The sequence below is a fragment of the Aethalodelphis obliquidens genome, unplaced genomic scaffold (assembly GCF_003676395.1).
Source record: "Aethalodelphis obliquidens isolate GAN/ISIS:26980383/991018 unplaced genomic scaffold, ASM367639v1 scaffold34, whole genome shotgun sequence".
Lineage (NCBI taxonomy): Eukaryota > Metazoa > Chordata > Mammalia > Artiodactyla > Delphinidae > Aethalodelphis > Aethalodelphis obliquidens.
The window spans coordinates 2,026,644-2,038,811 of NW_020837978.1; the positions used below are offsets into that span (position 1 = coordinate 2,026,644).

Genomic DNA, 12,168 nt, shown 5'->3' on the forward strand with positions numbered 1-12,168 from the left:
GCAGCAGATGGAAGCAGCATGTGCCCAGGGCTGAAGCAGTGAGTTTGGTGCCTGAGATCAGAGAGGTATGTCAGAGACTGTTGCCAACTAACCAACCAAGAGGAACAGAGACCTCCCCTCCTCACACACTCAGGAAACAAGCTGTTATCTTAAGTCTTACAGCAACGTGCTGCTATAATCGTGAAAGGGAGACTGCAGTAAATAAAACAGGCAGGCAGACAGAGATTTTAAGATATACACACACACACACACAGTCAGATAGTCAAGAATTGCCAGGCTGGCCATCATCAAAAAATCTACAAACAATGAATGCTGGAGAGGGTGTGGAGAAAAGGGAAGAACCCTCTTGCACTGCTGGTGGGAATGTAAATTGATACAGCCATTGTGGAGAACAGTACGGAGGTTCCTTAAAAAACTGAAAACAGAACTACCATACAACCCAGCAATCCCACTCCTGGGCATAGACCCTGAGAAAACCATAATTCAAAAAGAGTCATGTACCAAAATGTTCATTGCAGCTCTATTTACAATAGCCAGGACATGGAAGCAACCTAAGTGTCCATCAACAGATGAATGGATAAAGATGATGTGGCGCATATATACAATGGAATATCACTCAGCCATAAAAAAGGAATGAAATAGTGCCTTTTGTAGAGATGTGGATAGACCTAGGGACAGAGTGAAGTAAGTCAGAAAGAGAAAAACAAATACTGTATAATATCGCTTATATGTGGAATCTAGAAAAATGGTACAGATGAACCTAGTTCCAGGATAGGAATAGAGACGAAGACGTAGAGAACAGACATGTGGACACAGGGTGGGAAGGGGAGGGTGGGATGAATTGGGAGATCTGGATTGACATATATACACTACCATGTGTAAAGTAGATAGCTAGTAGGAACCTGCTGTATAGCACAGGAAGCTCAGCTTGGTGCTCTGCGACGACCTCGATGGTTGGGATGGGGGGTGGGAGGGAGGTCCAAGAGGGAGGGGATATAGGTGTACATACAGCTGATTCACTTCGTTGTACAGCAGAAACTAACACAACATTGTAAAGCAGTTATACTCCAATTAAAGAAAAAAACAAAATTAAAATAACATAAAAATGCCTATGTGTTAAGTAAAAAGCAACATACAAAATGCTACAAACTGTACACATAGTTAATATCCTGTGTCATTCTCCCCTAAATCATTCATATGTTGATTCTGTATATTTTTGATCATCTACCTATGCAGCAGGCACTCTGTTAAGACCATAGTGCAAATATGACCGGGGAAAAAACTTGTAGGAAATACAAAACGTTAATTTTTTCACTTGAGTAGGTTTCTGTTTAAAGATAATCCTATACATTTTCTATATCTTTTATAATGAGTATTATTATTTTTATAAGGGAAGAAGTTTTTTTTTAATTGTAGTAAAATATACATAACATAAAATTTACCATCTTAACCAGTTTTTAAGTATACAATTCAGTGGCATTACGTATACTCACAATGTTGTACCACCATGACCAGTATCCATTTCCATTTGTATTATCCCAAACAGAAGCTCTGTATCCCAAGCAACAGCTCCCCATTCCTTCCTCTCCCCAGCCCCTGGTAACCTCTATTCTAATTTCTGTCTCTATGAATGTGACTATTCTAGGTGCCTCGTAGACATGGGATCATACAATTTGTCTTTTTGTGTCTAGCATATTTCACCTAGCATAATGTTTTCAAGGTTCATCCATTTTGTAGCATGTATCAGAACTTCATTCCTTTTTAAGGCTGAATAATATTCCATTGTACGTATACGTCACATTTTGATTATTCATTCATCTTTGATGGATACTTGAGTTGTTTCCACCTTTTGTCTATAATGAATAATGCTGCTATGAACATTGGTATACAAGTGTCTTTTTGAGTCTTCGCTTTTAATTATTTGGGGTATATACCTACGTGTGGAATTGCTGGATTGTATGATAATTATACATTAAACATTTGAGGAACCATCAAACTGTTTTCCATAATATCTACACCATTTTATATTCCCACCATCAACTTACAAGGGTTCCAATTTCTCTACCTTCTCACTAACACTTTTCATTTTCTGGGTTTTGTTTTGTTTTGATAATAGCCATTGTAATGAATGGCAGTTTTGATTTGCATTTCTCTTTGAGTAATGATGTTGAGCATCTTTTCATGTGCTTCTTGGCCATCTGTATGTCTTCTTTGGAGAAATATCTATTCAAGTCCTTTGCCTGTTTTTGAACTGGGTTGCTTCTTTTTTGTTGTTGAATTATAGGAATTCTTTATATAATCTGGATATTCATCCCTTATATTTATGTGATTTACAAAAATTTTTCCCTACTCTGTGGGTTGTCTGTTCTCTCTCTTGATAGTGTCCTTTGATGTACAGAAGGTTTTAATTTTGATGTAGTCCAGTTACCTATTTTGTTGCCTGTGCTTTTGGTGTTATATCCAAGAAATCATTGTCAAATCAATGTCATGAAGCTTTTCTCCTATGTTTTCTTCTTATATAATTTTAGCTCTTAAGCTTAGGTCTTTGATCCATTTGAGGTAATTTTTATATATGTTTGTTGAAAGGTAAGGATCTAACTTCATTCTTTCACATGTAGATACCAGTGTTCCCCCACTGAATGGTCGTGGCCCTCTTGTCAAAAATCAATTGGCCAGGGACTTCCCTGGCGGTCCAGTGGTTAAGACTTGGTGTTTCCACTGCAGGGGGCAAGGGTTCCATCTCTGGTTGGGGATCCCGCATGCTGTACGGCAAAAGTAAATAAATAAATAATAAAAAATAAAAATAAAAAATCAATTGGCCATATATGCAAGGGTTTATTTCTGGGTTCATTATATTCCATTGGTCTGTATGTCTTTCCTTAGGCCAATACCACACTGTTTTGATTACTGTAGCTATGTAGTGAGTTTTGAAATCAGGAAGTGTGAGCTCTCCAACTTTGTTCTTTTTTAAGATTGTTTTGGCTATTTAGGGAAAAAAGTTTATTTTCTTAAAGAAGTATTTACTGCTTGTAAGAGCTATGTGAAATTTCTACCTTCTGAAAAATTCGTTCTTCCTTACAACAATTTTCTGGAATTTTTTGGCCAACCCAGTATTTTCTGCTGCTTACTAAAGTATGTCTTTATGTTCTTAATTCTAGAAAGAGTATCTGGGCCAAAATGAAATTGTAAAGAGAATGAAGTCTCTCCAAATTGGTTGCGTAGCAGTGTCTCCAAGCAGGTCAAATTCAGGTAACTTATACTGTGATTGAAAATCTATTTATTCACTTATTTGTTTGTTCATTCACTCACTGTACTGTCTAAAAGGCTATTTACAACTATATGAGAAACAGAAGAAGCTATAAAATATAACAGCTGGCTTAAAGGACTTTCTAATATATTCGGAGTTAAGGTACATATATTTGAAATATTAGGTAACAACATGTTCACCAAAATCATAAAGTATCCTGAACACAAGAGGCCTAATATATCTGATAGGGAGGAAGTGACAGCTCAGGAAAAAGACGGGAACCTATGTGGGAGCAAAGTCCTTGAGAAGGTCAGGGATGACTGGGTCCAGAGTACATGCAGAGAGGTTGGCCTCAGATTCAAGCAGGGATACTTTTTTCATTTAATAGAAGGGAAAGCAGAGTATAGGATATTGAAGCCACTTATCAGCTGTCTGTTCTGAGGCACATCACCTGACTTCTTGTAAGCCCCGTCCATCATTGTAGTAATAAGTGTTCCTACTCTTATAGGACTTTTAAAGAACAAAAGAATCCACGGAAGTGCTTAGCTCAGAACTGCTGCCATTCTTATTTTCCAGCCCTGTGTCACAACAAGGGGATACCTTCTCTGCTCCAACACAAGTCCTTTTCTTCCTTGGTCATTCCTACAACACCCACTTTTCTGCTGCTTGGTTATAACTTCTCTCGTGCTCTCACACTGCCAGGCAGGGACGGCTGCTTATTACCTGTGTAACTCACAGGAGGAAAAGCACCTGGTAAACGCTTTTTCTTTGTTCTCAGAGTTTTCAGTGTGTTACTCCAAGGTACAGATTCATGACTGTGCTCAGGTTTTTACTCTTAACGTTTCATGAAACTCTTTCTGACGCTGATTCATTTGTTTTCAGCCACAGAACAGCCCAGTTCGCTGCACAGTTCACGGGGATTTGGGCTGGGTCCTGTGGAGGACTCCTGGTTCGCTCCCTCCCCAGAGCAGCAGCAGCAGCAGGAGGAGGACCTCCTGCTGCACAGTAAACTCCAGGAGGAGGCCAACTACCATCTTTATGGCAGCCGCATGGACAGGCATACGGAAGAGCAGCCCAGACAGAATGTGGCTGACAGGAGACAGGAAGAGAGGAGACGGCGGGTCTCCCATGACCCTTTTGCACAGCAGAGACCTTATGAGAATGCTCAGAACCCAGGGCTGAAAGGCCTTGCTTATTCCGGTGCAACCAATCATGGTAGTGCGGTACAGCAACCAGCAGGGCTAACCAGCCAGCCCCAGTTACCACACTGGAGAAATGGATTGTGTACATCACTCGGTTTTGGAGCAAGACCAGTGGATCTGAGAACCGCAGGTCCAGGAGTTTGGGATGGGCCAAATCCAGGCCACATGCCAAGCCTGTATAAAACTCCAGTGCCTGAGACCAACCTACTGGGAAACACACCCACCATTCCATTCAGCTCCTTCCCATCAAGAGGTAAACAGGCCTTTCAGTCACACTGTTCTATTTTGTAACCTTTCCTGAAAGTAAAGCAGCCATTAGCTCTGTTGTAGACTATAAGTGAACAAAGGACAAGCTGTTTGGGGTCTTCAGCCACCAGACACACCTTGCCTTCTCGGAATAAGTCTCCATCAGACCACCTGGCCTAGGCTCTTGGTTTGGGTAGAAGTCAGTGCAGCTGCCCACAAGTGTCAGGCCACAGGTCTTTGCATCTAGTAGGCATCTTCCACTCTAACCCGAATCTCAGTAGCTCCTCTATGTCTGATCTCTGATGTAAGTGAAGGTATCTGCTTGTATTCTTCCGCTTGCTTGCTGTTTTCTGAAGGTAAGAAATAAATCTTGGATATTTTTATTTTTTATCTCATATAGGCCAAAGACTACCACTGGTGATGAAAACCACGTTGTTGGGCAACCATCACCACCATCCACCTCCAGAACTCTTTCTTCTTCCCAAACTGAAACTGTACCCATCAGACAATAACTCCCCATTCTCCTTCCTCCCAGCCCCTGGCAACCACCCTTCTACTTTCTGTCTCTATGAATTTGATGGCTCTAGGGACCTCATATAAGTGGAATCATATGGTGTTTGTCCTTCTGTGACTGGGTTATTCACTGAGCACAATGTCGTCAAGGTCCACCCATGTTACAGCCTGTGTCAGAATTTCCTTCTTTTCTAAGGCTGAATAGTATTCCATTGTATGGATGGACCACATTTTGTTTATCCATTCATCCGCTGTTGGACACTTGGGTGCCTTCCACTTTTTGGCAACTATGAATAATGCTATGAACATGGGTGTATAAATATCTGATTGAGACCCTGCTTTCAGTTCTTTGGGGTATATACCCGGTAGAATTGCTGGATTGTATGGTAATTCTATTTTTAATTTTTTGAGGAACCACCATACTGGTTACCACAGTGGCTGTACCATTTTATATTTCCACCAGCAGTGCATACGGGTTCCAATTGCTCCACAACTTTGCCAACACTTATTATTTTCTATACTTTTGATAGTTGCCATCCTAATGGATGTGAGATGATTCAGCCACCTTTTAAAGAAGAAAATTTCAAAGGGTGGCATAGGATAAATAATTTAACTTAAGCATTTGGAGTAAAACCCTGCCCCTTTACCACATAGTACTTTTTTCTCTTGCTTTCAGTCTAGATGTACTTACCTGTGTGTTTCTCTCTAATCAGATGAGTCTTTAAAATATGGCATATACAACTGTTCTGGCATTCAGATTGGAAACAATAATTTTATGGAGATTGGCGGAATGAGTCCATTGGTACTGGACAGCACGTACATGAACTTGAAAGAAGACCCAGCTTCTAAGTACCGAGATATCTTTGGTAAGATGCCCTTGAAGGACCCATCTATAGTAACCTTGAACTGTCTTATCTAATATTTCACTAATTATTCTCTGTGAAAGTGCCCTATCTTTCCTCTCTAAAATAGCTCTGTAATTTCCATGTAATTGCTTTGTAACTTATTTATGTTTACTCTGGAGATAATTAGAATATCTAATTCATGGATTTGCTGTGAAAGTTAAACGAGTCAATATGAATAAAGAGCTTAGTACACTGCCTGGCACATTATAAGATATACAAGTGTTAAACACACCATCATCATCATCGCATCAGTATTAGTACCTAGACCTAGCAGCAGTAGCTCCCTCAGGTCCTCGTCCAAAGGGATTCTGTAAAAGGTAGAAGACTATGCCCTCAGCTGCACATGCATAATAAAATAAGAGGGCTTTCTCTTGTGGCCTTCCACCATGCAGCCTCATAACATTAATCCCAAAACGCAACCTGGGAAAAGCAGTCACGAGGCCAAAGCAATGTGATTTAAGAACCCAGCTTTCTAATTAACCCTAGGATGGGCAGTTTTTTTAAATCAAGGGCCAGGTAGTAAATGTTCTAGGCTTCACTGGTCCTGAGGTCTCTGTTGCAGCTACTCAGCTAACACTGTAGTACAGTAGCAGCCACAGACAGTATGTACACGAATGGGCGTCGCTGTGTTCTAATAAAACGGTTTACAAAAACAAGCAGCGGGCTGGATTTGGCCCATGGGCCATAGTTTGACAATCCCCGGTCTAACCCATTTGAAGGCTAGTCTTTAAAATCTAGAGCCGAAGTTCCTAATTTTGGGGGTGACAGGGGTACCTTTGAGAATCTGATGAAACCCAGCGTCCCTCTCCTGGCGAAGCGTTGACAGAATTTTGGACGCCTGACGTCCAGTGGTGATGGCAGAAGCTGCACTGTGGGGAGTTGGGGAAAATGAGGTATCTTTTTTCTCATATTCAGCTTACTGAGGTCGGACGAGGATCAAGAAATTGGGTTTGTTTGTGGTGTTTTGGTGGTTTTATACTTTTATTTTGCTTCATTTTATTATTTTTACGAAGGCCTGAGAGGAAGGAACAAGTAGAAAGAGAGAGGTTATGTGGCTGTAGGAGGAAAGAGGACAGCACTTGGGGTAGGGGAGGGATAAGTCCAAAAATACCTCATCCATTAAAAGACAAGGGAAGGCAGTGTAATGAAACCAGTTCGCAGCCGGTGGTCTCAGTTTCCTTGATTAAGTAAGAGGAAAGCAAACTGTTGGGTGAAGGGTATCCTGAGTTGAATGACCTTAACTCTGGCCAGATGTAAGTGGAAAATGCCCAAAAGGAACAAAAATGGTGTCTTCCCCCTTTACATCAGGAATGTGTGATATAAACAAGGGCTGTGGCTCAGGTTGTACACAACAGCCTAGTAACCAGAGGGGTTTCGCTCTCTAAGCCTCGGGCTGTGCCTCAGACCTGCACCTCCCGGGGCGGGGGAAGAGGTTCCTCCACATGGGCTGGCAGACAGGTGAAGTATCAACCGATGAGCCCACAACCATAGCATGAAGAAGTTATCTTTTTCACCGTCTCCTGGGACTCTTCACTTTATACAGGTCTTTGAAGCTAGACGTTCAAATGGCCATAGCTTGATGCCTTCTTCTCTTTTCTATTTGGCAGATGATACCACTAGTCTGACTGATAAACACCTGGACCCAGTCAGAGAAAATCTGGGCAGGCAGTGGAAAGACTGTGCCCGTAAGCTGGGCTTCTCCCAATCTCAGATTGATGAAATTGACCATGACTATGAGCGAGATGGACTAAAAGAAAAGGTTTACCAGATGCTCCAAAAGTGGCTGATGAGGGAAGGCAGCAAGGGGGCCACCGTGGGAAAGCTGGCCTTTGCGCTCTACCAGTGTTCCAGGCTAGACCTGCTGAGGCACCTGACACACAGCAGCCAGAACTAAGCCCACAGGGGCTCCTGCAGCAGGAGGCCCTCTCCTCACTCGGTGAGCGACCCACCGAAAGCCTGCTGCCTCAGAAGGTTCAGAATTCTTTCCTCACTGATGTGGGTTCTGTGCGTAAAAATCATTTCCTGCCTTTCATAGCTGGAGGATGGGAAAAGAAATCTACAGCAAACAACCCACTGCACAGGAAGACCTATTCATGGCCAAGGTCCAATCAAAACAGAAGCCTAATAGCGTTTTGAAAGGGAGAGAGATTCAAGGGAGATCATTTTCTTTCAGATTATTCCATAACCTTCAGTGATGCTGTTCATTCAGTTTCTTGACGTTTTGCTTGAGCAAGGAAAAAAAAATTAATATTTTAGAATATAAACTAAATCAGCTTTCTAATTCTGCACTGTCTTCTCTACATAGGCTCCTGTTGTAACCGAAGCACTGTAAAATGCTGCATTCTCGTCAAATGGGATTTTTTTCTATCACAACCACAGTTCATTCCAAAATTATAGGGTCTCTTAACTTCAGGATCAAATTCTGTGTCAGTCACTACAGGCTTCAGGAGTTATATGCTATCTTCACTCTGTAAATTAACGGAAGCGATTTTAAGGAGTACAGACAAGGGGGGAAAAATAGAGAACAAAAATAGGAGACTTTCCCAGGCTGTCATTGCACAGAATTGCTACTAATTCTGACGAGTACAAAGGTTCTTTCCTAGCATTCTGAGAGTTCAGGTACTTTTCCAACCTGCGTGCCCTGGAGAGGGAGCAGGTGTGCTGGGAGTATTGATCGCTTCACCCCTGGCTACGGCTGGAGCCTCAGGGCAGATCAGTGTTGAGCAGCTTCCTCAGTTTATCCCAGGATACTGTAGAAATAATTTCATTTTTTCCTGTGAGCTAGGCTGTAAAAGGACAGGTTCCGAGTCTGCTAGCTGTGCCTGTAGCACTCAACCTTTCAAAGCCCGCCTGAAACCAAGAAGGAGTGAAGGCACTCGAGGGCTAGGAGACTGATGTGACCAGGCCACCCAGCATCACCGCCCGCCCTTTGCTTGGCAGAGCAGGTGTGCCACTGTGCTCAGCCCTCCCGGGAGGGAGGCACACAGGGTGCAGTAAGGCCATCTGGCTGCCAGAACAGATCCTAGTGTTTGGTGGGTTCATAACAGTACTGTTGGTTCTGATTCTAAATCTCCTCCAGTCAGTGGTACTGTAAAGCAGAATTTCTTCACCTTGGCACTATTCGCATCTTGGGCCACGTAGCTCTTTGTTGTGGAGGGCTGTCCCGTGCATCGTAGGGCATTTGGAAGCAACCCTGGCCTCTCCCTGTGAGATGCCAATAGTGCTTTTCTCCCCCTCCTCCCATCTCTAGTTGTGACAAACAGCAATGTCTCTGGACATTTCCAGATGTTCCCTGGAGGGGCAAAACTGCCCTAGTTGAAGACAGCACTGCTATAAAGTAGTGAACCTGTTTTCCTATCCACACATATCCAGGCTCACTACCTGGTTGCCACACAGCATTGGATCACATGGCCCAAAAGGAAAACTGGAGGGGCAGACAGTCCCAGGCTTGCTGGAGGGGGGCTGGATGATTTCTTTTCTAAATGCATCCCTTGTGCCTCTCTTCTAAATTCCAAAGAGGTTGCATGATCAATGTTCAGAGGCAAAAAGCGTAAGATATCTTTAATGGACTTTTTAAAATAAAATTTTGTACCTCAAATGTAAGCCATGTGTTTGTATAAATGAAACAGTTTGAGATTCTCCACTGTGACTTTACCACAGGGGTTGGCATTTCCTTTTCACCCCTGCTATTGGCAGGAGAGAGGAAGCTGCTGATAGAAGAGGAGCTTCTTGACATTGCATTTTGACTTTCAAGATGAAAAACGCACTGATCCGAGAGCCTGCGGCACTGCCGTCCTTCACACCTGGCTCAGAGGCCCTTCCTTCAGCCTCCACGCTCTAAAAACTGGGCTGAAAAGGGCCAAATTTGTACCTGAGGAGTTTCAATACAAGGCCCAAGCACCACAAAAACACTAGTCTTGGGCAGAAACCAATTAAATGAGACGACATAGACTACAACTTGAGAAATAAGACTATCCATCTTGGCTCCGAAAAAGGTATTCAGACCCTAAGGTTGACACTGCTAAATAAGACCCGCTTCCAGGTCATGCATCGTGCTAAGGAGAGTCTCCACTTGATGCTATGGTCATGACCTTTGCTTTGGGTCCATAATATGAAGTTAGATCTTCAGCAACAAGGAGTTATTTCTCACAAAACATTTTAAATAGTATTTTGATGTACATTTTAATGTGTGGTGTTTATTTTTTTAAGTTTTTCTAATTACAGTAGTCATGTAAATAAAAATAGGTATTTATATGGTCAAGGTTTTAGAAGCATCTGATTACAAGGAAATCACTGAAGGATTAGTTCTATGGTATAATCCAGGTACAGGGTTCTGAAATCAAGCAGGCTTAAATTCCCCTCTGCCGCTCTGGCTGTGTACCTGGGGCCTGCTTCCTAACTTCTCTTAGCCTCAGTTTCCTCATCTATAAATAGGGCAATAGTACATAAGGTTGATGTGAGGATTAAAAGAATGCATCACAAGGTGCCTGGCACAAAAATAGTAGTTATTTTTTAAATTAATTTTTATTGGAGTATAGTTGATTTACAATGTTGTGTTCGTTTCAGGTGTGCAGCAAAGTGAATCAGTTATACATATACATACATCCACTCTTTTTAAGATTCTTTTCCCATATAGGCCATTATAGAGTATTGAGTAGAGTTCCCTGTGCTATACAGCAGGTCCTTATTAGTTATCTGTTTTACATATAGTAGTGTATATATGTCAATCCCAATCTCCCGATTTATCCTTCCCCCCATTTTCCCCCAGTAACCATAAGATTGTTTTCTACATCTGTGACTCTAACAAATAGTAGTTATTTTTTAAACTGCACAGTAGTGTTATATACACAGAGCTACTTCTCAAGTGTGTACTTAAAAATTGTTACACCAATAGGCTAAACCTCAGCACTACCATTTTTGCTGACCAGTAGGATAACTGGTGTTAAAATTGTACAATTATTTTTAACCCTGATATTTCTGACAAGAGATCCCAATCAACATTTCAGGAAAACATAAGAAAATGTCGACCCCACCCAAGATTCTGAACGTCAAACAATAGTAGCTGGAATATTACATATTTCTCTTTCTTTCTATGCAGGAGATTGATGTGATAGCTTTATGTTGAAAGAACATAAATATTTTAGCATAACCCATATTTAAGCCAAACCTGCCTTTACTGCTCAAGAAACTCCAATGGGCCAGTGAGGACACTGCAGGTAACAGAACTTTGCATGGCTGTAACACGTAGAAGCACTGTGCCTACAGGACTATTACAGTGGAAGGGTGTCTGGGAGGAGAAATAACGTAACATGCAAGGAAGCGGTTGGAATCTCCAATTCCAGCCAAGGCTAAGCAGCAGCCACGAATGTGCCAGGTATTTTCAGTTCAGGTAGGGCAGGAGAGTAGCCAGAATCAAAGGGTAGTTGTTTTTTTTCCCTACTGAATCTTCGATTGCAGATAATGTTTATAACCTTTAAAGCTTGAATTGGTCTGAAGAGGAAAAAAAATTCAATAGTGGTGAAATACACATAAAATTTGCCATCTTAACCATCTTTATGTGCACAGCCTGTAACCTGCTGAGATCCCGGGCCTGGTGCTCTGCCCACCGAGGCCCCCTCCAGCCGCGCGGGTCCTGAGGGAGTGGGAGGGAGGGAAGGGGGAGCACAAGTAAAGGCCTGACCTCCGACCCGGCACCCCTGGGGGCGGCTGGGGGAGGGGAGGAGTTCCTACACCCAGCGGGACCCACCCACGGTTAGGGGTCCAGCAGCGAAGACAGCGAAGACGGGGGGAGACATGGGGAGATGATGGGGGGACACGAAGGAACGGGAGGGAACGCGGCCAGCGCTTTCCCTGTTCACTTAGGCCCCAGGGAGCCTGTTGGGCTCCCGGGCCTAATCCTCTGCCTTCGGAGCCTCCCTCCTGCCCCGCAGAGCCAAGGGCCCCCCCAACCTCTACACTTCGAAACCCCATCCAAAGTGCTGTGCCTAAACCCCACCCACACACCCTCACCCAGGGCCTTACCTCCAAACCCCGGAACTCCGCCCTCCAGACGCCC

The 12,168-nt window shown here is 42.9% G+C and overlaps 1 protein-coding gene across 7 annotated transcripts in view; it reads left to right on the forward strand.

Annotated features, from left to right (window-relative positions):
- The window catches only part of RIPK1 (receptor interacting serine/threonine kinase 1), a 41,161-nt gene extending 31,445 nt beyond the window's left edge, over positions 1–9,716 (forward strand). For all 7 annotated transcript variants that reach the window (XM_027128240.1, XM_027128238.1, XM_027128236.1 and 4 more), the window contains 4 exons: positions 3,159–3,249; positions 4,130–4,702; positions 5,922–6,074; positions 7,721–9,716. In XM_027128240.1, coding sequence (XP_026984041.1) covers positions 3,159–3,249; positions 4,130–4,702; positions 5,922–6,074; positions 7,721–8,007 — 1,104 coding nt within the window. In that variant the 3' untranslated portion in view covers positions 8,008–9,716. The remainder of the gene's footprint in view (positions 1–3,158; positions 3,250–4,129; positions 4,703–5,921; positions 6,075–7,720) is intronic.
- The last annotated feature ends 2,452 nt before the right edge of the window (positions 9,717–12,168 follow it).